Source organism: Colossoma macropomum, unplaced genomic scaffold (genome assembly GCF_904425465.1).
Source record: "Colossoma macropomum unplaced genomic scaffold, Colossoma_macropomum, whole genome shotgun sequence".
Taxonomy (NCBI): domain Eukaryota; kingdom Metazoa; phylum Chordata; class Actinopteri; order Characiformes; family Serrasalmidae; genus Colossoma; species Colossoma macropomum.
Genome location: NW_023494789.1, coordinates 50,159,469 through 50,185,461, shown reverse-complemented (window position 1 = coordinate 50,185,461; position 25,993 = coordinate 50,159,469). Strand labels below are relative to the sequence as shown.

Genomic DNA, 25,993 nt, shown 5'->3' with positions numbered 1-25,993 from the left:
TATATGCGATGTCACCAGCAGTGCTCTGTATTGTTTTTTTTTTTTGTATTTTTTATGTTGTTGTGATCTTTTGGATTTCCTTTAAAGTGAAGCTGAAAGATTTAGATTTATCACCAATTTACTATTATTATTATTATATTTTGTTATTTTATTATGTTTATTATTTATTTATTTATTTATTTATTTATTTATTTACTTATTGTATATATGCATACCATTATTATTATTATTATTATTATTATTATTATTATTGTTTATTGTTCTCGCTTCTTAAATCTTTAGATTTTTAAAATGTTTAATCCTGCCTTTTGATGATGCTTTGGCAATAGTGTATCTAAATTATGGTCATGACAATAAAGCTTACTGAAACTGAAACTATCATTAGTTTAACTTTTAAATCAAAATAATAAATAAAGAAAAAGCTGCTCCATGTTTTCACGCTACTACAGAAGCACAAAGGCTACGTTCACATCAGACGCCTCTTTGCTCAATTCTGATTTTTTGCTCAGATCTGGCTTTTCTAGCTCCACAGTTCACATTCATACAGGAAAGTGACTAAAATCTGTCACTGTGAACGAACCTGCGTCCTGAAACGACCCTCATGAGCACATACTAATCAATAATGTCACATGAATGAACCACACGCGTCATGAACAGCAAACAAACTAACCAGCAGAACGAGCCTTCGTGGGGCTCTCAGCTGCTCGCTGTCAGAGCGAGACGACGGAAAAAGGATCAGATGTGCTGCTTTTGCAGCGTTTACTGTCACTCACTTCAGTCTCGGCGCTGCTGACATGTTCACGCTGATCGTTCTCATTAAGGTCACATAGATACAAATCAGATACGTACACTCTTAAAAAAGGGCTCTTCATGGGTTCTTTAGTAAAGACAATGGTTCAATGTAGAACCATGAGCGCCCTGCATGTTCAGAGAGTTCTTTGCATCATGAAAAGTTCTTCAGATTGATGGTAAATGGGCTGTATACAGTTCTATACAGCACATATTTAATAGGGTTCTAAATAGCACCAAAAAGGGTTCTTCTGTTGTTATAAGCTTAACGTCATAACAACAGGTGAACCCTTTTTGGTGCTATATAGAACCATATATAATGCATTCTCCATCAATCTGAAGAAATGGTTCTTTGAATGTTTATGGTTCTATATAAAACCATTGTAGAACCATCTTTTTTAAGAACATCTGATCTAGAACCACATATGAAAGTGGCTAAGGTGAGATCAGAAAAGATCAGATTTTTGTGTATCCACAGCTTTGAAAACATCAGATCTGTGTTACATTCACACTTCAGCCTGGTAAAGTGAACATAGCCAAAGAGTTCTAGTCTGTAGGCGGAGCCTTATTTGAGCCACGCCCCTGCATTTTAGAGCAGGAAGTGAGGCTGCATCCCTGTCCCTCATGGCCACACGGTGAGCAGTTAGATCCTATTGTTTTGAAGTAAATGAGTCCCAACGTCTGAAAATCAGTGTGGAACATTAAGAATCGTCATATTTTCTGCAGTTTAGCACTTTTTAGTGTTTTAATGTAAAATATGATGATTTTCTGTGTGAACAGCTGTTCAAAGCTGTGTTTGCTGAGTTTCTGAGCTCAAAATGAGCTAAAATTGTCGCTGAAACAGTCACTACTGACACACATGGTAAGGTTTGGGTAGAGTTATGATTGTTTTGTTTATGACAAAAGTTCAATCATTTGTTGTAATAAAATAAACATAATTAAGGCAAAGGGTCACTCAAAGAAAAGGGTTTTTAGTCTAAAGTTTAGTTTAGAAATGGCTTTCCCAAACTATTTTGATAAAAAGTAGCTGGTAAAACTATGTTTTACACATAAGACGCTCATCATATGTCCATATATGTGTTAATCTTCTTTGTCTTATAGGTTCCTATTTTTTATTTGTCCTATGTATTGTTTTAATTGTAATTTTTTTGGTCTTATTTATTTTCTTTGCTAAATTTTAGTATTTTCAGCCCCTTGTTTTCTGTATAATGCTCCTCTACATTGTAAATGAGGGTTGCCTTCAATGTACCATGAGTTTAAATAAAGGTTGTCTGATTGATAAACATGTTCAGACAGAGCGAATCCACAGTGAAAAGTGCAGGACTGAAGAGTAGAAGACCACAATGTTTATTTCCAGTATCCACTGCAGAGAAAAGCTCGTTTGACATTTCATTTGTGTTCCATATAAGAAACGTCTTCTGGTCCAGACCTTACGACCTGCTCAAACGCCCATGTTTACGCTACACAATGATAAAAGGGAGCTATATAAAAGCCTCCTGTCCTCATCTCACTCCACCATCTCAAACTCGCCTCCTCAGCTTTCATCTCTCCCCATGGACGAATGCAGAGTGGAAGCCCAGCGAGCAAAGCCCCCATTTTATAACACCGCACACACATACGGACACAGAGGGGCTTTATAATTGAGCTCATGGCTGAGGGTCCATTTTCAACATGAATATTTCAATGGTGGGATCTCTGCACCTCGTCCATCTTAGGATCCACCTCAACAACCACTGGAAAACTGGAGAACTTTTACAGTTGTAAGTCTTATTCTCTTATGTAAGTCAACGCACTATTTAAAAAAACAATGATCTCCTCAATCACTGTTGGCAATAAGGACAGAGGAAGCTAACTCACACTTACCTCTCAAACCCAGGGGGCAGCATGGTCTGGACACAGTTTGTACCACCATGTTCTGTTCACACCTGGCATTAACCAGTGGTGAATCGTGAGTACTAGAGCTAGGCCTTACTAGAGCTAGTACTAGAGCTCGGGCAATAAATGTCAAGATTTGTTAAAAAAAAGAGAAAAAAACAGCCTCTATACTCTTAAAAACAAGGTTCTTCAAGGGTTCTTTAGTCAAGGCAGTGTTTCTGTATAGAACCATGAACACTCAATGAACCATTTGCATTTAAATGGTTCTTTGCATGGTAAAATGTTCTTCAGATTGATAGAGAATGTGTTTAAGTGACCCTTATTAGTTCCACAAAGGGAAATTTCACCTCTGCATTTTGACCCATCCATGCAGTGAAACACCACATACACACTAGTGAACACACACACTAGGGGGCAGTGAGCACACTTGCCCAGAGCGGTGGGCATCCCTATGCAAGGCAGTTGGGGGTCAGGTGCCTTGGTCAAGGGCACTTCAGTCACGTACTGTCAGCTCAGGAGATCAAACCGGTGACCTTCCGTTCACAAGGCTGGTTCCATAACCTCCAGCCCATGATTCTCTGTAGCTCCAAAAAGGGTTCTGTTGTTGCAGTGTCAAGATTTTAGCAATAGAATAACCCTTTTTGGTGCTATACAGAACCATTTTCACGAAGGTTCTGTATAGATACATATACAACACATTCTCCATCAACCTGAAGAGCATTTCACTGTGCAACGAATCATGCAAATGGTTCTTTGAGTGTTCATGGTTCTATATAGAAACACTGTCTTTACTAAAGAACACTTGTAGAACCATCTTTTTCAAGAGTGTATGATAATGCTAATTTCTGTCAGTGCCAGTATGGGATTAGTAGTATGTAAGCACTAAGCTAACACTGGTTTTGGCTGTGCTAGATAAAACATGAACACCTTGATAGGCCAGAGCGCACTGGAAGGCCCAAAGCTCAGCCAGTTTCCACTGAAGTCCCTGTAGTTACTGAAGAATAAGCGTTTGTATGTAATAAGCCTGAGATTTAAGGGGTTAATCATATACTTAAGCTTGTATGTATCAGTTTTACAGTGACTCAGTAAAGAGTTCTGTCATAGAGCTGCTGCCGCTGTTTTCCATTCCTAGCAACTAACCGGAACCTGCTTAGACTATGACTAGTATTCACAGTAAGGCATATCTGGAACTTACAGAAGGACTAGAGTAACATTTTGTCTAATGAAACTGGTCCCTCTATAAATCAAAGTGTGATTGGTTGAGTCCTCTGTCACTTCCTAATTATGTTGGTAGTTAATTTAACAAGTAGGGCCTTCAGCCCAGCTCCCTAAGCTCTAACCAAATAAAGAGCTCGCCTGGCTGTATCTACCTAGATACCACAGAGAGAACAATCCTGATTGGACAGTTTTACATCAGGCTTTTCAATAATTTAAATCTTTTATTTCCGTTTTATGATCACACATATTGCTATATGCTTACAATTTACTGCCGAAAACCAAAAATTTTAGACGCTCTTTGTATTATTTTATAAAAATAATGTTTACAGAGCAGATCACTGAAGAGACGCCATCTGTTTATAGTTTATAGCCCAGATTTGTGGAAAAATGGGTCGACTTTCAGTAGAAAAAAAGTTGTGAGTTCAGCTTCTTTTATTATAAGGGTTTAAAATTACATCACCCATCTATTTTACTGGAAAGAAGACAGTTACAGCTCTCATACGACCCCCACCTTTAGAATGTAGTTTATGAAATATGAAAGTTATGAAGAATATGATGAAGTGCGTTTTGGAACCACCGGTGGTCTCAAGGAGTTGAAGAGGTCAATAGAGTTGTAAGCTTGTAACAGGTATGTGAGTATTGAGTTTTCAGTAACTCAATCTGTGAAAGCTTAAACTCAAAGTCTTTCATTATTGGAGAGTTAGCCTGTTAGCTTTCTGCCAACCTGCTCAGTCTACTCTAACGAGGGCAGAATACAACCAGTTACAGGCAATACACACCAGTTAAAGAGGGTCTGTTAGCAGCAACCAGTGATGTTTAACTTGCAGTTCATCATTTGGTTGGATTTTATGGACACAGATGATTTCAACAATAACAGCTGAGTGATTATAAAGCCATATTCATATCTCCTTTGTAGCTCTGGGCTTCACTGAGAGATTTACGCTCCTGTTCTTGCCATATTTTTAGCTTCACTCAGCTGTACTGACCGCCACAAACTGCATGTTGTCCCAGAAACACTTCATAGAAATTCAATTGGGCATAAAGTGATCATTTAAAAAGTAAGCACATGGTCCTAGACTTGGCTAACACAGTAATGAACAACACTTCCGTTCTCCATCTGGACATTTCAGCCATAATCTCAAAATGCAGCGGTCAAGTGAAAAAAATTGAGGAAAGAACTAGATTTTAGGTTCCCAAGCTGATCACTTCTTAGCTCGTCATTGACATCATTCCAGATATATCAATGTGAAAGTCTGGAATTGAACCAAGTTTACTGTAAAAATGATTTAATGTTTTAACTTAAGAAAGAAAATAACCTGGTTTTCTTAAAATTCAAGTTCATTGAGCTTCTAATGATAAGCTAACAGAACAATAATATGTGTTACATTCTGTTCACATATTATTTGAAGTATCATTTGAAGGTTTAAAGGCAACCAGGTTACTTAGGCCCAATCCCATTTCACCCCTCGCCCCTACCACTCAGCCCTGGCCCTCTGTTTGCGCGTTCATGTTTAGGGGTAGGGTGTCTTGTTGGGTGGGGTGAAGTGTTGGGGCTACATGACCGTCCAAACGGAGGTTTTTCAGAGACTCCAAACAGAGAGTTATGAGAAAAACAGAAAAACCAGCAAGATGGCTGAACAAGAGACCAAAGAAACCCACAAATGTGTGAATTTTCTCTGTTAAAAAATCACGATAATCACTGTATTATCTTAGATTAATGTCCTTTCAATGTATTATGGTCCTTTTCTTCATAACAAGCATAAAAAATTATTAGTAGTGCTGATGTCTCGGTACCTAGCTAGGTAAATTTCCTGTTCCACCTTAAATGGTGCCAAAATGTAACTGCTGCTCCATTTAAGGTGGAACAGGAAAATTCAAACAAGAAGCTGGTGAATATCTGACTTCAGCTTCATATCACTGTAGAATTAGAGGTGGGTGCTAATAAATAATTGCCCCCCTCTTTGAAGGCATATGATGCCCTAAATGTAACTAAAGCCCAGCAGTGAGGAGCTGAACTTTACCCTCCTCTGCTGTCACTGCAGACTGGCAGGGTCGCCTACAGAGCAGCGCTGGTAGCTGTTAATGAAGTGATGCTCTTTTTATTTGAGGGTCCCATTTCAGAGGGAAGATTTAACCACTAACCCCTGTAGCTCAGTTCCAAGGGGGAGGAGACACTCAAAAACAAGGGACAGGGCTAAAAATAAGAAATGGGATTGGGATTTACTTTCTTACGTAAAAACATTGAATCATTTTTTCAGTGTGACATGAAGAAATAAGGACTTTAATAATGAAAAAAATATTCCATACAGTAATTCTACATGAAACATTCCTGCCAGGCTGTGGAAACATTATAGAGTCAGTATTTAATGCAGCCTTTCTGATTACGCCATGTAGAGAATCCTTGATCATGGCGACATGTCTTATGATGAATAGTACATGCACTGTTTCTGAATAATGTAACAAAAATGGAAAAATTCTGTGTGTGTTAGTCCAGATAATGCACTGTGCTTTGAAGGGATAGCCTAACCTCTAGTGGCAAAACAGGCTGCTGCTGCGCCCCCTTCCATTAAATAATTCACCAGTGTTATTACACAAACCACCTTCGCTGTAGAACCCCCCCAAAGCAAGAGCACAAATGCAAACAAACGCTAAACCCAACTGAAACCGGCACACACAGCAACTATACACATATGCTATATATCCAAAAGTATACAGTTAGATCTTCTATTAGACAATGAATTCAGCTAGTTTAAGATGCACCATTGCTGACACAGCTTGTATAATCTCCACTGAAAAGCACTGACCAATAGAACGGGACGCTCTGCAGCGGCCACACTTGAGCTTAAGGTCACTAAAGCCAAGCGTGGGCTAGAGGGTACAAAGCCCCCCAGCATTGGGCTGTGGAGCAGTGGAACTGTGTTCTCTGGAGTGATGGAGCTCCATCCAATACTTTTGGGATGAGTTGGAGTGATCCAGAACTGACCATCCAACTAATTAATGCTCAATCAAATCCTCACAGCAATGTTCCAACATCTAGAAACCTTTCCAGAAGAGTAGAGGCTGTGACTGCAGCACAAACTCACTATTAAGACCCTTCATTTCAGAAGAAACGCTGGAGACGCAGGAAAAAGAACTGCGTTTTTTCCATGGACAAATAAAGTGGAATCATCACCACAAACAATGTTCCGTCCCCATCCTCATCCTGTATTTTAGTCTTTGATAAATGACACCTCGGTGATAAAATCCTGACTGCCGCTCTGACTACAGCGGCAGCTGGTGAGGCTTTGTAGGCACAGAGTGATATTATTATTCCTCCGCAAGCAGGAGGCAGCGAGCAGCTCTCGCGCTCTCCCAGGTGCTGTCAAAACAAAGAGCTGATGAACAGGCCTGGAGATTAGCTCACTGTATTTTTGGTGAGGCCAGACTTAAGATGATCTCTCATCGCGGGCCATCAGCTAGACGCAGCGGCGCATGCAAAACAGCGTTTGAGCCTGATGGTTGACTATAATGGTTTGTCACATTCATCTGAAGAAGGTTAAATGTTTTGTTCATGCCGTCCCCTGCAGTCACTCAGAGCTCACAGAACCACAGGCGCATGTGTAAGCAGAGTTATTGTACATGGATTTCAAGTGCAGAGCAGCGGGTTTGGAGAGCACACCGACCGTGACTGTCAGCAACAACACAATGCTGTACAGTAAGAGCACAGTTTACAGTACATTTCCTTTACTGTAAGTGCTCCATTCAGAATCCAGCTGAAGTGTGATTTACTGTACGGCCAAAAGTATATAGTTGAGGTAAGGGCTCTGGTGGGAGTTCCTCAATTAAGCTCCATCCATCCATCTATCCATCAATCCATCCATCCATCCATCCATCCATTCATCCATCTACCCATTCATCCATCCATTTATCCACCCACCCATCCATTTATCCATTCATCCATCCACCCACCCACCCACCCATCCATCCATCCATCCATCCATCCATCCATCCATGTATCCATTCATCCATCCACCCATCCATCCATTCATACATTCATCCATCCACCCACCCATCCATTCATCCATCTATCCATCTATCCATTCATCCATCCATTTATCCACCCACCCATCCATTTATCCATCCATCCATCCATCAATCCATGTATCCATTCATCCACCCACCCATCCATTTATCCATTAATCCATCCATTCATACATCCATCCACCCACCCACCCATCCATTCATCCATCCATCCTCAATCCAGATGTCCAGATGTCTCTCCCCAGACCTGTTGCCAGACCAAACACTGGACTCCACTGTAACCAAGAAATCGTTTTAGGTTTATTTATATTTTCCTGAATAATCATAATGACAGGAGGCCAGATGGGACGCTGGATGGGAAGGTTACTTCAGGGACGAGCTTGTGCTAAAATAATAAACAAAACAACAAAATGTTTTGAAAACTAACAAAACCTGAAGAGAAAAATAATACAAACAAAAACCTACCCTAACTCTCTACTGCAAAACCAGGAGCGAAGGGTAGGCAAAACAAATGGCACCCGCCCCATACTGCCCCCAAGTTCATAGAGTTTCATTAAGTCTATCAAGCTTTCATAAATTAGCAAAGCAAACACAGCAAGGCGAAGTGAAGAGTGCCGGGCAGGTCTGGACGGGTGGAGCTCCGGGTCACGTCAGAGGAGAGAGAGCCCTGAACACCTCCCAGGTGCTGGCTTTGTGACCTTTTATACACAAGAGTGCAAATGCGTTTTCAAAGGCATCTATTATCTATATCCAGTTCAAAGTGCAGCAGGAGAGATTATGTAATGGTAAAGAGGAGAGGTGCTGTTTCCCTTCGTACATTCAAACTGTGCCCTCGCTCCAGCTTGGTTTTCTCCGTGATAATGCAAATGCAAATGATTATTAAGGACTGCATATGGGTATATGGGTAAATCTATCTGCCTGTCTGTCTGTCTGTCTGTCTGTTTGTCTGTCTATCTATCTATCTATCTATCTATCTATCTATCTATCTATTCTACTCAGAAACATTCTGAAATTCAGACATTCTCTGTCAGCTTCATGTGAAACTGCTGCCGAACTTAAAAAAAGAAAACGAGAGAAACAGAGAGAGGAAACGACAGAGGATGAAAGAGCACACAGAGAGGGGGATGGAGGCAGGGAGAGAGGAAGAGAAATGGCCTCGCATAAAGAGGACGGAGAAAGATAAAGACAGAGAGGGGAGAAAAAAGGAAACAGAGCAAGACGAGTCCAGAGACAGACGGAGAGGAGGAGAGGAGGAGAGGAGGAGACAGAGACAGAGCGAGAGAGATGAGAGCGTACAGTAGAGGGAGGATGGGGGATGGGAGGCGTACAGTGCATCAACGCTGGAGAAGCTCAGACAAAGGAAGGAAGGAGAGCTGCTGATGGCGTTTGTGTTCAGAGACATACAAAACACACATCGGTCCACTCTCACAGCTGACCATTAACACCAGTGAAACAGTCGTTATTAACCTCGGTTATTATCGTATCTATCAATACTGCAATAACACACAGTGCTGATATAAGCAGAACAGCAGTACAGTATGACTTAGCAATGACAGCAGCTCTACTGTAATGTACTGTAATATGTTGAGCTGCACCATCATCAACTTTTATGGCTGATTCTGGTTCCGTTTCTCCACAACCAAACTGGGTGATGGATGATTTTTTACAATGACTTCATACTTAATAATTTTTGTATTTATTTATTCTTTTTTAATGCCCAAAGCTCACACTGTAGGACTAAAAGAACACATGAAACTCAGTACTACTAGTGTTTTTATTAGTGCATGATAAATAATATTTAATAGGCCAAACTGACACTTTGAATTCCTAAACAACTTTCTTTAACTTTCTTTGAAAAAAGTGCTGTGTTTAAGGTGACAGGCGACTGCCTATTTAACATAATGTATATTTATGCTACAATATTTTGTAGATGTAGCATCAGAATTCAAATACAGCATGAGTGCAGCTTTTAAATGACCATTATGTTTTTGAAGCTATTTTTATTTTGCTTTGATTTATGTAAAGCACTTTGAATTGTATTTATGCTGAATATATACTTCAGGCAAGCAAATGGAAGTGGCCAGATTTACTGATTAGCTATCTCACTTTCTAGCTGTCGAGTGATACCAGACACAGCTCAAATAAACGTCGCTCAGCGCCGCCCTCTAAAGGCGTCATTAACAAACATCGAATAAACAAACGCTGCTCAGCGCCGCCCTCTAAAGGCGTCATTAACAAACATCGAATAAACAAACGTCACTCAGCGCCGCCCTCTATAGGCGTCATTAACACACATTGAATAAACAAACGTCGCTCAGCTCCGCCCTCTAAAGGCGTCATTAACAAACATCGAATAAACAAACGTCGCTCAGCTCCGCCCTCTAAAGGCGTCATTAACAAACATCGAATAAACAAACGTCGCTCAGCGCCGCCCTCTAAAGCCGTCATTAACAAACATCGAATAAACAAACGTCGCTCAGCGCCGCCCTCTAAAGGTGTCATTAACAAACATTGAATAGACAAACCTCACTCACTGCCGCCCTCTAAAGGCGTTATTAACAAACATCGAATAAATAAACGTCACTCAGCTCCGCCCTCTAAAGGCGTCATTAACGAACATCGAATAAACAAACGTCGCTCAGCTCCGCCCTCTAAAGGCGTCATTAACGAACATCGAATAAACAAACGTCGCTCAGCTCCGCCCTCTAAAGGCGCCATTAACGAACATCGAATAAACAAACGTCGCTCAGCGCCGCCCTCTAAAGGCATGATTAACGAACATCACATAAACAAACGTCACTCAGCGCCGCCCTCTAAAGGCGTCATTAACAACATCAAATAAACGAACGTCGCTCAGCTCCGCCCTCTAAAGGCGTCATTAACGAACATCGAATAAACAAACGTCGCTCAGCTCCGCCCTCTAAAGGCGTGATTAACGAACATCGAATAAACAAACGTCGCTCAGCTCCGCCCTCTAAAGGCGTCACAAACATCAAATAAACGAACGCCGCTCAGCGCCGCCCTCTAAAGGCATCATTAACAAACATCAAATAAACAAACGTCGCTCAGCGCCGCCCTCTAAAGGCGTCATTAACAAACATCAAATAAACAAACGTCGCTCAGCGCCGCCCTCTAAAGGCGTCATTAACAAACATCGTATAGACAAACGTCACTCAGCGCCGCCCTCTAAAGGCGTCATTAACAAACATCGTATAGACAAACGTCGCTCAGCTCCGCCCTCTAAAGGCGTCATTAACAAACATCGTATAGACAAACGTTGCTCAGCTCCGCCCTCTAAAAGAGTCATTAACAAACATCAAATAAACAAACGTCACTCAGCTCCGCCCTCTAAAGGTGTCATTAACAAACATCAAATAAACAAACGTCACTCAGCGCCGCCCTCTAAAGGCGTCATTAACAAACATCGTATAGACAAACGTCACTCAGCGCCGCCCTCTAAAGGCGTCATTAACAAACATCAAATAAACAAACGTCGCTCAGCTCCGCCCTCTAAAGGCGTCATTAACAAACATCAAATAAACAAACGTCACTCACCGCCGCCCTCTAAAGGCGTCATTAACAAACATCGTATAGACAAACGTCCCTCAGCTCCGCCCTCTAAAGGCGTCATTAACAAACATCAAATAAAACAAACGTCGCTCAGCACCGCCCTCTAAAGGCGTCATTAACAAACATCGAATAGACAAATGTCACTCACTGCCGCCCTCTAAAGGCGTCATTAACAAACATTGAATAGACAAATGTCACTCACTGCCGCCCTCTAAAGGCGTCATTAACAAACATCGAATAGACAAATGTCACTCACTGCCGCCCTCTGTATGACTCTAAAAGCTAACAATAGTGAAAAATAATTGCAAAAATGGCAAAAAATTGCGATCAGTTATTGATTGTGATTATGTCATAGTTGTGACCAGCTTAGTTATGTATAAAACTGTGACAACAAAAAGAACAATCTGAATGCATAAATGTATTTTTGTGTGGTCACATTGTTCTTCTCTATGATGTAAAGCTTGTTGTTATGGTTTTTGGAGTCTTTGAAAAATCTTTAAGTCACAGAACCTTTTTGTGTTACTATATTGATCTGCTTTTGCACACAAACTGTGCTCTATCCACTCAGTCTGATACAGTCTGGTACGGCGTACGATGTACAGATGACAGTCTTTCTTTTGTTCTCGTCGAGTGGAAACATTTCGTTCTCTCTCTTTGTTTCTCTGCACGAGACGTATTCAGGACAAGCCGAGTTTCTGAAGCAGGCAAATGTGTTGACAATTTTTAACTCGCTTTAGTGCCTTCATTGTGCCCACAGCGAGAGAGAAGACTCTGTTCTAGCACCTTATACACCCACGGCTGCCCACGCACACGCACAGCCCAACACGCCTGACTCGCCAGACGAAAGTCAATAAAGCCTCATTCTAGCCAGAGTACAGCCCGCTGCGTTCGTGTCACTTAAAGGGGAATTCCACTGATTTTTCTAATGCCCTGTGTAATTCAGTGTGTGAGATGTAAACAGAGTGATTCAGAGTGGTTTGGTGTGAAATGGTTCAGATCTCTTTACAGTGGTGGTGATAGGAACCAGGGGTCGCCATGACTACAACACAAATATAGACATTTTATTTACTATCCAGAACCACCAGTGAACCTACACGAGTCTTCTGCGTTTATATGGAATGTTGATGATGGAAAAATAGTGGAAAGTCTGAAATAATAAGTTTTCTTTGTGGTCTATTTTGCCTCACATCACCCTGCATGTATCCCTCCACCAGGAATGGATTAAAATAAATGTATTAAAAGCTAAAACATTATCATAATACTATTAAAAACATCAGGCAGAACAAATCTAACCATTCATGTAGTAACTTTCTGTAAGGGAGCTTTCAGAAGTGGACGTCTGGTTCCTATCACCACCACTTATACATACTTATATATATATATATATATATATATATATATATATATATATATATATATATATATAAAATCAGATGTCTTTACAGTGGTGGTGATAGGAACCAGGGGTCGCCATGATTACAACACAAATATAGACATTTCATTTACTATCCAGAACCACCAGTGAACCTACACAAGTCTTCTGCGTTTATATGGAATGTTGATGATGGAAAAATGGTGCTAAATCTATAAGTAAATAAGTCTCTGGAAACAATTTTGCCTCTCAACACCCTGCAGGTATCCTTCCACCATGAAGGTGCATTGAAAATACATTTTAGGTCAAAATTGTATCAAAACAATCTTCAGACATCAGGCAGTGAATTCATAATCATTTCATGTAGTAACTTTCTGTGAGGCAGCTTTTAGAGGTGGACGTCTGGTTCCTATCACCACCATCATAAACAAACACTCAGTAAGTTTCTCTAGAATGGAGCATTTTACACCAAACCACTCTGAATGATTTTGTTTACATCTTTACCGGAAATGTAGAAAAACTGGTGGAATTCCCCTTCAAATAAAATGGCCTTAAATTATGCTCTTTAGTCAGTGTCTCATCACAACAAGGCTAAAAAAACCAAAAACACCAAAACCCAACAGTCTCTTTAACTGATTTACTGAAGAGTTTTTTCTCCATCAGTCACTTTTTCACACCAAAGAACAGTTCTTGTATTTTCGACCTGCTGAAATCTGGTTTAATATCAGAGAATCAAAAGGTTCCAGTTTTGTACAGGTAGTGCAGTGATTTCATCGTCTCAGAGAACGAGTGAACAAAAGGTCTTACAGGCCAAGAACTACAATATTACACAACTACTAGATTCCTCACATCCAGCGCACACACCACCATTTCACACCAGGGGCCGGATTCACGAAAATGTCTTAAGAAAGAAAAGCTTCTTAAATGTGTGTTTTTTCTTAAACACATAAGTTGAAAAATTGTTATTCTTCAAATAACTTCTTAAAAATTCTTGTTTCCTTTTTTTTAACCATTTTCATGAGAATAATTTTAAGAACAAGTGCGTTTCTTGAAAACATTATGTTCTTAAATGTTGTCTTAACTCAATGACAGCCTCACACTGTCTTAGGCTGTAAGAGCTGATGAGGCCAACATGTTATCAATTTTAATCGACTCCTGTCCATCCTCCTCTCTCGCTTTCCGCCGTCACCCCAAAACTATTGTATTTTACAAGGACGATGTTTTTCCTGTTGGCTGTTCCTCCACCATATCCTCCAGTTCTTGTTTGCTAATTTTTTTAAAACACTTGGTTTGAGGTTTTTCCCCCATTTTGCTCCTCTGAGTGATTAACCTAATAACTGAAATAACAGTTCACACAAATTCAAAATGTATCTTGCGTCATTTATGATACGGGAAAAAAAATGCAATGTAACCCACGTAAGAAAACAAAGATTTTCCTAAAAGATCTTAAGAAAATAATTCATATCATCTTAAGAGAATTTCTGAGAACTTATTACCTTTTTGTTAAGAATTGCATTTGAGAACATTCTTATGAACTTCTTGGTGTTTGTCTTAAGAACCTTCGCAAGTCTTCTTAAGAAAGTTTTCATGGATCCGGCCCCTGATTCTCCAGCGTTTCTTCTGAAATGGACAGGGTTGGGATCGCTACTGAAAAAGTAGCAGTTAGCTACATGGTAGCTACTTTCCCAAAATTTGTAGCTGCTACAATTGAGCTACTTTTACAGAAAAAGTAGTGGCCAGTTTTTAGCTACATTTTGAAAAGTATTGCATGACTTTTTAGCTACTTTCAAAGCGCGACTGTCAGAATGTATTTATATCTCCACACCAAACAAGACAAGACACTGCAGTTAATCATGAGCCACTGAAAAGCTGCAAATATACACAAAGATCACCAAAAAGTAAGTTTAAGTGTAAGCAGATGCCTGAAGCCTGTAGGGAAATTGTAGAGAAAATTATCACAATAGCTACACACAAATTTGTAGGCGCTACAAAAAGTAGTGCGCTACTTAGCTACTCCCCCATCCCCGGAAATGAAGGGTATTAATAGTGCATTAGTGTTGCAGTAACAGCCTCTACTCTTCTGGAAAGGCGTTACACTAGATGTCGGAACACTGCTGTGAGGATTTGATTGCATTCAGCAGTCACACTCGACATTTCCAGATAGAACTGAAATATAGAGTGGTTGATAAGGTGCCTTGTGCTAATATGTTAAGTAATACACTTTAACTTTACTTAAGTTTACTTAGTAAAATGAGCTGAGTACACGTCTTTTTGTAATGGTTTGGACCCAGATTCTTGTAAAAGTTCTTTGTGACCGATGTATTCAGCGCAAGAAACACGTTTTTCATCATTACATTTTTATATTCAGCCTCAAAAGCACCTTGTTTGTTAGTGTATTTTGCCTTTGATTAGGTGCCATTTGGAGCTTTCAGTAAAGTAAACGTATCTGTCAGCTGTCATTGTGTTTTTTGGCTGATTGATATTATGAAATCTGCAATTAATGCATCTAAGATGTCAGCGCCAGCGTACTTATATAATCTACACCACCCCCCAACTATTAATAACATTTGTAGTTGTGTAGTCGATTCTACAAAGAGATGAAAGGAAAACAGCTTACATTTCCATGGAAACAGAACACATTTCAGCCACCTGGATGAAGTCATGTTTTATGAAACCAAAACAACTTCACAGAACGACAGAACTGAACATGCTGTCCACAATCAAACCTCATCAGACCTTCGTCCAGAAAGAAGACGAGGTGTAAAGTGGACTAAAACCCGCACTGAGACGCTCCAGCGTCCAAATCCACACCACATATATTAATAGGAAACAACTGCTGATCATTCAGGCTCAAATCCAGCAAACTGTTGGGGCTTATCTGCTCTCGGCTAAAATTGAACTGTCAGAGGGAGACGGCGTGTCTCTAACTCTGTGTGACACGCTGCTGAGAGTTTGGGCGTCTCCGTGGGCTCTGACACATACGATGGATCAGTTATTAGTCGAGAGAGCAGTTTTTATTAATGCCTTCAGTTGAAGAAGAGGTCAACCAAAAAGAGGAATTAAAGAAATCAGCACTTAAAAAGAAAAATGACTCTTATTGTCAAGACTATGTGTCTGGTTTTCATGTAGTTCAGCAGCTGATGGTCGGCATTTGGTCTGTTGTGTTGAAAATACTATAAACTGGGAGTAAACAACACCCAGAAATGACTCATACAGTCATATGCAAAACTTTGTGCAGCCCTGTTGTTGTTGATTATCTAAGTGAAAATAAATGTTCACCTCCCCCACTACGACGGCGTTTTAGGGCCACTGTTAATAAAAATAAAAATTGGAGAATAAAGTCGTAATATTTCGAGAAAAAAGTCTCCAGCCGTACCAGCACAACACACACTAACACACCACCACCACGTCAGTGTCACTGCAGTGCTGAGAATGACCCACCACCCAAACAGTACCTGCTCTGTGAGGGTCCATGGGGGTCCTGACCACTGAAGAACAGGGTAAAAGGGGGCTAACAAAGTATGCAGAGAAAAGTAAATTAATTATCATACTATAATAAAAACATCTGCAGACATTTCCAATCAGAGCTCCTATCTTGTGGGTAAGAGGAACTCTTCACTAATGCGAGGAGCACCATGTCAATCATCGACTAAAATGGATGTCACAGTGTTTTAAGGAATGTGGCTGTCAGTCCAGTACAGAGCATTATGTTGAGTCACTCCAGCAACTCCTTCAGGCAGTGATCAAAATAGCATGCAACAGTGTAAATCTGATAGATCCGTCGCTGAACGCTTCTTAAATAAATAAATAAATAAAGTAATATTGAATGAAGTGGCCTTTCGGACATGAACACTGAGTTTTAGTGCTTCAGTCCATTTGAGTAAGGCTATGCAACCGGAAAACACATTAGAAATGTACACCAGGGCCTGTATTACAGAAACTTCTTAAGTCTGAAATCTGATCTGTTTAGTCACCATGACGACTGAATTTAGTACAGTAGCTATTACAGAATAACAGTTCCTACCTTCATAATCTCATCATGAACTCCAGAAAGGAAAACAGCATCACACAAACATCCTAACTAGACTAAACCTCCTAAATCCTGTCCTAACTTTAGGATGAACCCCAACAGGGTCCTCACTTCTGTTTAAGGTCCGTTTCTATGGTTTTTAGGCAGCTGTGTCAGCAGCATAGTTCACTACCAGCATAATGAGCTCCATTTATTTCTACTGTAAAACGCTGCTTTCACTGTGAGATGATTTTCTTTTCTAACTCTGCGTTTTAAAGATCTCAGACGCTGCAGACTCGATCTCCACCGCCCCTCTGATCACCTTCGTGTGTTAATGTTGATGATGAAATATTACAGTGATGGTGGTGAATAATGAGGAGACAGAGCTGAACGTGTGTCTGTTTATTAGGAGGAGTAACGTTAGCGCGCTCGGCTAAAGCGTTTGGGAAATGGAGACTGAAACTGGGGAGCGGCGACGCTCTGATAAACAGCAGGGGGCGCTCTCACAGCATTCACAACTTACAGTTTATCACACTTTAGTTCTGTTTGATCTACTGTACATCAGTAATGGTAGCTAATGTTAGCTGCCGGGCTAACTAGCTTGATTATTTTGATTACATGGTTATGTTTCAGCTGTGCGGGTATGGTGGTGTGTTAGTGTGTGTTGTGCTGGTCTGAGTGGATCAGACACAGCAGTGCTGCTAGAGGTTTTAAACACTCTGTCCACTCACTGTCCACTCTATTAGACACTCCTACCTTGTCAGTCCACCCTGTAGATGTAAAGGCAGAGTCGATAGCTCATCTGCTGCTGCACAGTTTGTGTTGGTCATCCTCTAGTCCTTCATCAGTGGTCACAGGATGCTGCCCACAGGACACTGTTGGCTGGATGTTTTTGGTTCTCAGTCCAGCAGTGACACTGAGGTGTTTAAAAACTCCAGCAGCACTGCTGTGTCTGATCCACTCCCGCCAGCACAACACACACTAACACACCACCACCCAAATAGTACCTGCTCTGTGGGGGTCCTGTGGGGGTCCTGACCACTGAAGAACAGGGTAACAAAGTATGCAGAGAAACAGGTGGACTACAGTCTGTAACTGTAGAACAACAAAGTGCTCCTGTATGGTCAGTGGAGCTGATAAAATGGACAACAAGGAGGCAGTTTTCAATGTTATGGCTGATCTGTGTATTTTACTAACTTTATCCTGAAACTTCCAGAAAAAAGCATGTGATAACTTTCTGCGAAGGAGCTTTTATAGGTGGACGTCTGGTTCCTATCACCATCACTGTGAAAGTTCCTCTAGACTCTGTTTACATCTCAACAGCCAGAATCCATCAATCGGTCCAGACTTTCGTTCCTCACTTCTATTAAAGTAAGTCAGCCAGTTCAGCTCTGAATAACACGCCTTATTAGAGGCTGCAGATCCAACAAAGAAGCCATTTAGTCTTAAAGGGCCCATTTCCTGATGATCCCACCATCACAATCACCATCTTCATCTTTACTGCCAGTCAGATCATGAGCACTATATTAACACAGTAGGGCAGCAGACGGCACTCTCAGGTTTGCCAGATGTGTTACGGCATTGAAGTCATAACTGATACTCCAGATGTCACCATCCTCACAGCTAATCACACAGCTTACCTCATACCTTCAATGTGAATGAGCATGCACACAAATGAGAGGTTCTCCATGACTAACACAGTTCAGATTTAGGCCCAATCCCATTTCACCCCTCGTCCCTACCACTTAGCCCAATCCCTCGCTTTCCACGTTCACATCTAGGGGTAGGGTGTCCCGATTTTTGTTGAGATAGAGGGGTGGGGTGAAGTGTTAAGGCTACATGACCCTCCAAACGGAGGTTTTTCAGAGACTCCAAACAGAGAGTTATGATGGCAAGATGGCTGAACAAACAACCAAAGAAACCCACAAACAATGACGATAACCACTGTATTATCTTAGTTTAATGTCGTTTCAGTGTATTATGGTCATTTTCTTTATAACATGCATAAAAAATCGCCAGTAGTTTGCTGATGTCTCGGTAGCTAGCTAAATTTCCCGTTCCATCTTAAATGATGGCACCACAACGTAACTGTTGCTCCATTTAAGGTGGAACGGGAAAATCCGTACAAGAAGCTGGTGAGTATCTGACTTCAGCTTCACATCACTGATCAATATCATTGGGTGATAACAAATAATTGTCCTTCTTTGAAGGAATATGAGTCCCTAAATGTAACCAAAGCCCAGCAGTGAGGAGCTGAACTTTACCCTCCTCTGCTGTCACTGCAGACTGGCAGGGTCGCCCACAGAGCAGCGCTGGTAGCTGTTAATGAAGTGATGCTCTTTTTATTTGAGGGTCCCATTTCAGAGGGAAGATTTCAACCACTACCCCCTGCAACACAGTTATAAGGGACAAGGTGACACTCAAAAACAAGGGGTAGAGGTAAAAATAAGAACTGGGATTGGGCCTTAGATTTATTTTGGACATTTTTTCACTATTTCAAGCGGTTCTCATGCTTGTCATGTTAACAACTGCTGTTGTTTTACATAATAATGACTTAAAAAGCACAGACTGAATATGTGTTATTTAATATTATAACAGCAAAAAAGGTATTCATTTTTTAATGATATACTCTAATTGTCAATTTACAATAATTGCTTGACCTGCCTTGAGATTTGGTTTTGTTCTGACAACAGTGATATGCTATATATTGCCAACATTAAAAATGTGCTGGAACAGTTTCTATAACATAGAAAATGAATGGTAAATGCGTTTGCTCCTCTCTACCAGTGGATGTTCTGGACCAAACCTTTACATCTTTAGAGGCGAGCATGAAAAAGAAGAATGTAGAAACTATACAGCTGAATTTGTGTCGTAAAACACTGCTTGATTACAACGTCTCTCATTTGGAGACGACCTGCGGAGGATATTAAACAGACAGAGGTCAGATCACTGAGTCAGTGGACTGGTATAAGAACTATTACGTAAATAAGAGGGCGGCCTGCCCCACCTTCCCAAAGCCCTGAGACATTAAAATACCATTTCCATCCTGTGTGTAATATTAGTTTGCATGTGTTCCGAACAGAAACAGAGGAAAACGATCCAGCATTAAAAACAAAAATGTGAACAAACAAAGACTGTGTGTGTGGTGTTCATGTTCTTTAGCAACTGATGGTTGGCATTTGGTCTGCTGTGTTGAAAATACCATAAACTGAGAGCAAACGACACCCCAGAAACGTTTGCAAAAAGTTTGTGCGCCCCTGGTCAAATGCCATGCTGTTGTTGATTTTTTTTTAAATAAGTTACACATCCTCTACAGAGACACACTTCTGCACATTTTAATGCATGATTACTGTTTATTTGCTGAATTTAACATACTGGGGGAAAAAAAAAACAAAATGTAGCCTGTGCAAAAGTTATCGCACATTTTATATTTTAGGTTTTGTGTACAAGAATTTACAGGAAACGGTCATATTTAAGTTAGTTCCCTGTAGATCAGGGGTCTCAAACTCAACCACTAAAAGGGCCATATTAAACAATCTCAGCAGATCTGTGGGCCAGATGTGTTTTTACTTAACATTTTGCCACGACCCAAACGGCCCGTCGTTTATTCAAAATATACCAAAACTACGACAGCAAAATAGGCACTGAATATTTATTCAAAAATAATTCTAAATACAAATAAATTGTTTTAGGTAGTTTTGTTTAAATGGCCTATTGACTTGAACAAGACACCAGGCATCTTTTCCTTGTGTCTAACCGCTGACCCAGAGATTGTTGTGGGGGGTCATAACACACACTATGAATGCGTTTACATGCACTTAATAATCTGATACCTGCAGAAAATCAGATTTTGTCAGTAATCCGATCAACACGTTTACATGCACTTGAGTAATCAGATAATAGAGAAACTCTGGGTCTACATGAGTCGGACAGTAATCAGATTTCTGCTTAGCAACCAGCCAATAAACTCACAGAAGACGACGAGATGTAAACGTAAAACTCAAACTTCATACCGCGGCTTTTTTTAAAAAAACATCAGACCACTTATGAACCAGCTTCTTGTTCGAATTTTCCCATTCCACCTTAAATGGTGCAGCAGTTACATTCTGGCGCTTCAGGCATCAGAACTGCTGGACTATTTAAGGTGGAACGGGAAAGTTAGCTACCTAGCTACCGAGACATTAGGATACTATTAGCGATTTTTTATGAAGAAAACGACCAAAATACATTGAAATAACGTTAAACTAAGATAATACAGTGGTTATTGTAATTTTTAATAGAGAAAATTCTCACATTTGTGGGTTTCTTTAGTCTCTTGTGCTCCATTTTGCCGGTTTTTCTTTTTTTCTCTGTTTGGAGTCCCTGAAAAACCTCCGTTTGGACGGTCATGTAGCCCCAACACTTCACCCTCCCCCTCTCAACAAGAATCGGGACACCCTACCCCTAAACTGTGAACGTGCAAACAGAGGGTCAGGGCTGAGTGGTAGGGGCGAGGGCTGAAATGGGATTGGGCCTAGATGTGGCTGTTGAGGATTCTGTGTTGTTTTCTGTTAAATATGTTTTCTGAAAAATGAATAACTGGACGTCAAATAAATGAAGGTGGTCTTTGACTTTGGCACAGTACAGTATGAGGTGATAAAGTGGGCAGTGAATGTCCGTATGTGTTAATAAAGTGAAGGCCTATTCTCTGTCACAGTGCAGTATTAATACGAGCTCATACCTGAGAGGACACCTGCTTTAGTCTCGTGAATGAAACGACAGTGTGGGGGGCTGAAAAAGACGGTCTGCTCTGAGAAACGTCGTCTGAATTAGAGAGAAGAGCTACAGAGCTGACAATTCAATCTGCAGCTTTGGGCTACACGGCTCCTTTACAGCTAAACGTCTGATGAACATCCGCTCCATGCAGACTGCAGGTGATCAGCTAAAGAGCAGTCTGATTGTCTGATTCTCTGATTCTCGGCTCTAACGAGTTGAGTGTGAACTAAACGTGAGTGGGTGAGCTCACAAGTAAACAAAGGAACAAAGAGCGCCCACCTGTACGAACACAGCCTGACCATGAAACCAGATGCTACACGGCAAAAAGGGTTTCATATAGCACCAGAAACAGGTTCTAAGACCTGTAACAATAGCAGAACCCTGTTTGGTCCTGTATAGAATCATTTTACAAAATAAAGAACCATATACCAACGGTTTCCCATCACAGAGAAGAACAATATAACCATGCAAAGAACCATTTATGCATTCAGATTGATGTCTGAACTCTTTCTATTAAATATATAAGTGGTGCCTTTACCGAAGAACCTTTCAAGAACCATTTTATAAGGGTGTACACTCTCAGCACAAAGGGTTCTCTATCTCTAACAAACAAAAATGACTTGTAATGACTTGACTGGGAATAAAAGCAGAACCCGTTTTGGTGTTTTGTACAAGGTTCTTCAAATAAACCATAAGAACCCTTTTTGGTGTTATATAGAACCAGTTTGCAAAATAAAGAACCACATACAACATGTTGTCCATCACAGAGAAGAATACTTCAACCATGCAAAGAACCATTTATGCATTCAGACTGTTCTCTGAGTTGTCATGGTTCTATGCATTAAACATAAACAGTGCTTTTACCAAAGAACCATTTATAAGGGCGTACACTTTTAGTAAAAAGGGTTCTCTTTCTATAAAACAAAAATGACTTGTAATGACTTGACTTGTACTAAGAGTAGAACCCTTTTTGGTGTTTTGTACAAGGTTCTTCAAATAAACCACAAGAACCCTTTTTGGTGCTATATAGAACCAGTTCACAAAATAAAGAACCATATAGCACAAGCTTTCCATCACAGAGAAGAACCATGTTAACCATGTAACCATGCAAAGAACCATTTATGCATTCAGACTGTTCTCTGTGCTGTCATGGTTCTATATATTAAATATAAACAATGCATTTCACAAAGAACCTTTGAAGAACCATTTTATAAGGGTGTACACTCTTAGCAAAATGGTTCTCTATCTATAAAACCCAAAAATGACGACTCATAATAACAGCAGAACCCTTTTTGGTGTTTTGTACAAGGTTCTTTTCAAAACAATTTTCAAAAAGCAAAACGGGTTCTCTATCTATAGTACCCGAAAATATATGTAGAACCACTGTGAGAACCTGTGTAGAACCATACACTAATATTTTTCACATGCTAAGCATATACAGTACACTCTTAAAAATAAAGGCATTTGCTACAGAAAAACAACATTTGGTTCCCTAAAGAACCTTTCAATGGATGGTTCTTCAGAGAACCATCATTTTGTGAATGAGATATGTAAGTGTGAAGAACCTATTTACATTTTTTAAAGGACCACGTAATGTAAAGGTTTCAAGAAGAACCCTTAGACTGGCAGAGAACCTTTTTAAAGAACCATATAATGTAAGATTTTCAGGAAGAACCCTTATATCAGCAGAGAACCTTTTTGAAGAACCACATAATATAAAGGTTACAGGAAGAACCCTTAGATCGGCAGAGAACCTTTGTATTATGTGAAGGTTCTTAAAGCCCTTAAAAGGTTTCTAACCATGGTTCTTTAGGAAACCAAAAGTGTTTTTTATTTTATTTTTGGTTCTCTAAAGAACCTTTCAATGTATAGTTATCTATGAGATGTGACTGTGAGTCAGTAAAGAACCTTTATATTATGTAAAGGTTCTTTAAATGTTTAAAAGGTTCTTGACACTCACAAATCTTTTCAAACATGGTTCTTCGGGAAACCAAACATGGTTCTATGGCATCGCTCCAAGAACCTTTTGTGGCACCTTTTTTAAGAGCGACGTGTGTATGTGTATTTATCACATGACATGTCCTTTTGTTATTGTAGCACCCAAACATGTACCTCGAGGATGAATAACATCTATCTATCTATCTATCTACACCTTAAAAAGAGGGTTCTTCCAGGGTTCTTTCGCAGAACTATGACAAATGGTCTCTTGCATGCTTAACTGTTGTTTTCTCTATGATGGAAACCTTGAGGCATATGCTTCTTTGGATACCAAATTCTTGTAAACAGTTCTATACAGCACCAAAAAGCGTTCTCCTATTGTTCCACATCACAGAACCTCCTTTTTTGGCATCACGTAGAACCCTTTTTGCTAGAAGTGATACAAAAAGCCATATAACTTCACACGCAGCGTGGAGCACAAAAGCTTTTGTCCAGTCCGGCCTGCTCTTTGTGACGGAAACGTCGACAAAACAACCCCCGTGGTTCTACTCTTTGTCCTCGGATGCTGTAATAGGAGAACACAGCTGGCGAGAACCCGCTTTCAGAAAGCATAGCCATCTCCGAAACCGAGAGACATGCCTAAATGGAGCTCGGCTTGTCACCACTGCCCCCCTCCACTCAAACGCATCCCTACCATTTCCATAAATTATGGATGAAGCTATATTTGGATCCTTAAGGAAAAAATAGGCTGGGTCTAAACAAAGTGGAAGCATCTCATGGGTGTTATGGATGTTTTTCCCATGTTTTTATGAGGAAAACAACAACAAACGACTGGAATATTAGCCGATAACATCTGGATAAAGGCTGTAAACATTTCCCTGTGTAGCCTAATCCAGTGTGGCGTGGGTTAAAGGAAACGTTTTGTAGGAAAGTAGCCTATGTTAGCTAATAATGGGACGCATAGAAGGAATAAAGGAATATATATTAATATTATTATTATATATAATAATAATTTTAGTTATTTTAGCATGTATATATGCTTGAGGTGGCTTTGCATTGCAGCCTATGTGTTGTTGGTTCGAGTGTTTACTGCACAGTCAAGCACGAGGCTGAAGTTGGCATCTCGTTCGAATTCCCCGTTCCACCTTAAATGGTGCAGCAGTTACATTGTGGCGCCTCAGGCGCCACAATGTAACTGCTGCACCATTTAAGGTGGAACGGACAAATTCGAACGAGATGCCAACTTCAGCTTCATAAAAGCAAGCCAGGCATGTTTGTTTCTTACGAAAGGGGTCTTAGCTGACCACAACAGACCCCCGCGCGCCTATTTCTGCCTCCTCAGCATCCTCCACCTACCTCCACGATGAAGGTCCTCTCCTCCCCGCAGACGGACACGACCCAGAAGAGGATGTGAAAGTAGCAGGTTTTCCAGCAGAACCCCGGGAGCCCAGTCCGTTTCCCCTTCGCTCCCACCCCCGCCATGACTGTCCCCCCACCACCCTAAAACAACAAACAATCCCCCCCTCCCCGGATCTCCCCCGTCTTTGATCTTCCAGGCTCGCGTCGCCGTCCCGTGCTCTTTAAACTCGCGTGCCTCCTGTACGTGTCGAATCTGGCTATTTCTCAGCGCGAGCCATCATGCATCTGCCTCGGAGGATGCGGTGGGTGAGTCGACTGGAGGCGGTCGGTCGGTCGGTTGGTCTGTCGGTCCGTCGGTCCGTCGGTCGGTCAGTCCCACGCGGTCACACGCGAGCGGCGCATCTAAATACTTAATCAGCGAGGCGGGATAGCGTTGCGCTCGCGGGCCCGTGCATGGGTGCCGCGCGGATGCAGATGGCACTTCATTAATGTTGAACCGCAACGCGATGCCGCGTGTCGTCACGGCTCTGTAGCCTATCTAGGCTCGCGTGCACGCATGTGTAATAGCAAACAGAGCCAAAACAAAGAGGCAGTCAGAGCTTAGACGTGCACGAGGAGGATGTTTAAAAACAACACACACTTGAACAAAGATGGTTCTTCAAGGGTTCTTCAGCAAAGGCAATGGTTCTATTTAGGACTATGCTTAAGTGGTTCTTTGCATGGTGAAGTGGTTCTTCAGATTGTTGTATATGGTTCTATATAGCACCAAAAAGGGTTCTGCTACTGTTATGATGTCAAGCTTGTATATAATAGAACCATGTATACAACACATCATCATCCAGAACCACTTCACCATGCAAGGAACCCTTTAAGCCTGCAAACGGTTCTTTGAGTGTTCATGGTTCCATACAGAACCACTGTCTTTACTTAAGAACCTTTGAAGAACCACATTTTAAAAAAATATATACAATGGAACCATTTTCAAAAAGCAGAAAGGGTTCTCTATCTATACGCTTTAAAAAGATGGTTCTTCAAGGGTTCTTTAGTAAAGAAAATGGTTAGAAATAGGACCATGAACACTCAAAGAA

General features: G+C 40.8%; 1 protein-coding gene across 1 annotated transcript in view; it reads right to left on the bottom strand.

The window, feature by feature from the left end:
- Positions 1-25,074, bottom strand: part of mmp24 (matrix metallopeptidase 24) — a 64,467-nt gene extending 39,393 nt beyond the window's left edge. Inside the window, exon 1 of the mRNA XM_036571569.1 lies at positions 24,903-25,074. Coding sequence (XP_036427462.1) covers positions 24,903-25,028 — 126 coding nt within the window. The 5' untranslated portion in view covers positions 25,029-25,074. The remainder of the gene's footprint in view (positions 1-24,902) is intronic.
- Positions 25,075-25,993: the final 919 nt, after the last annotated feature.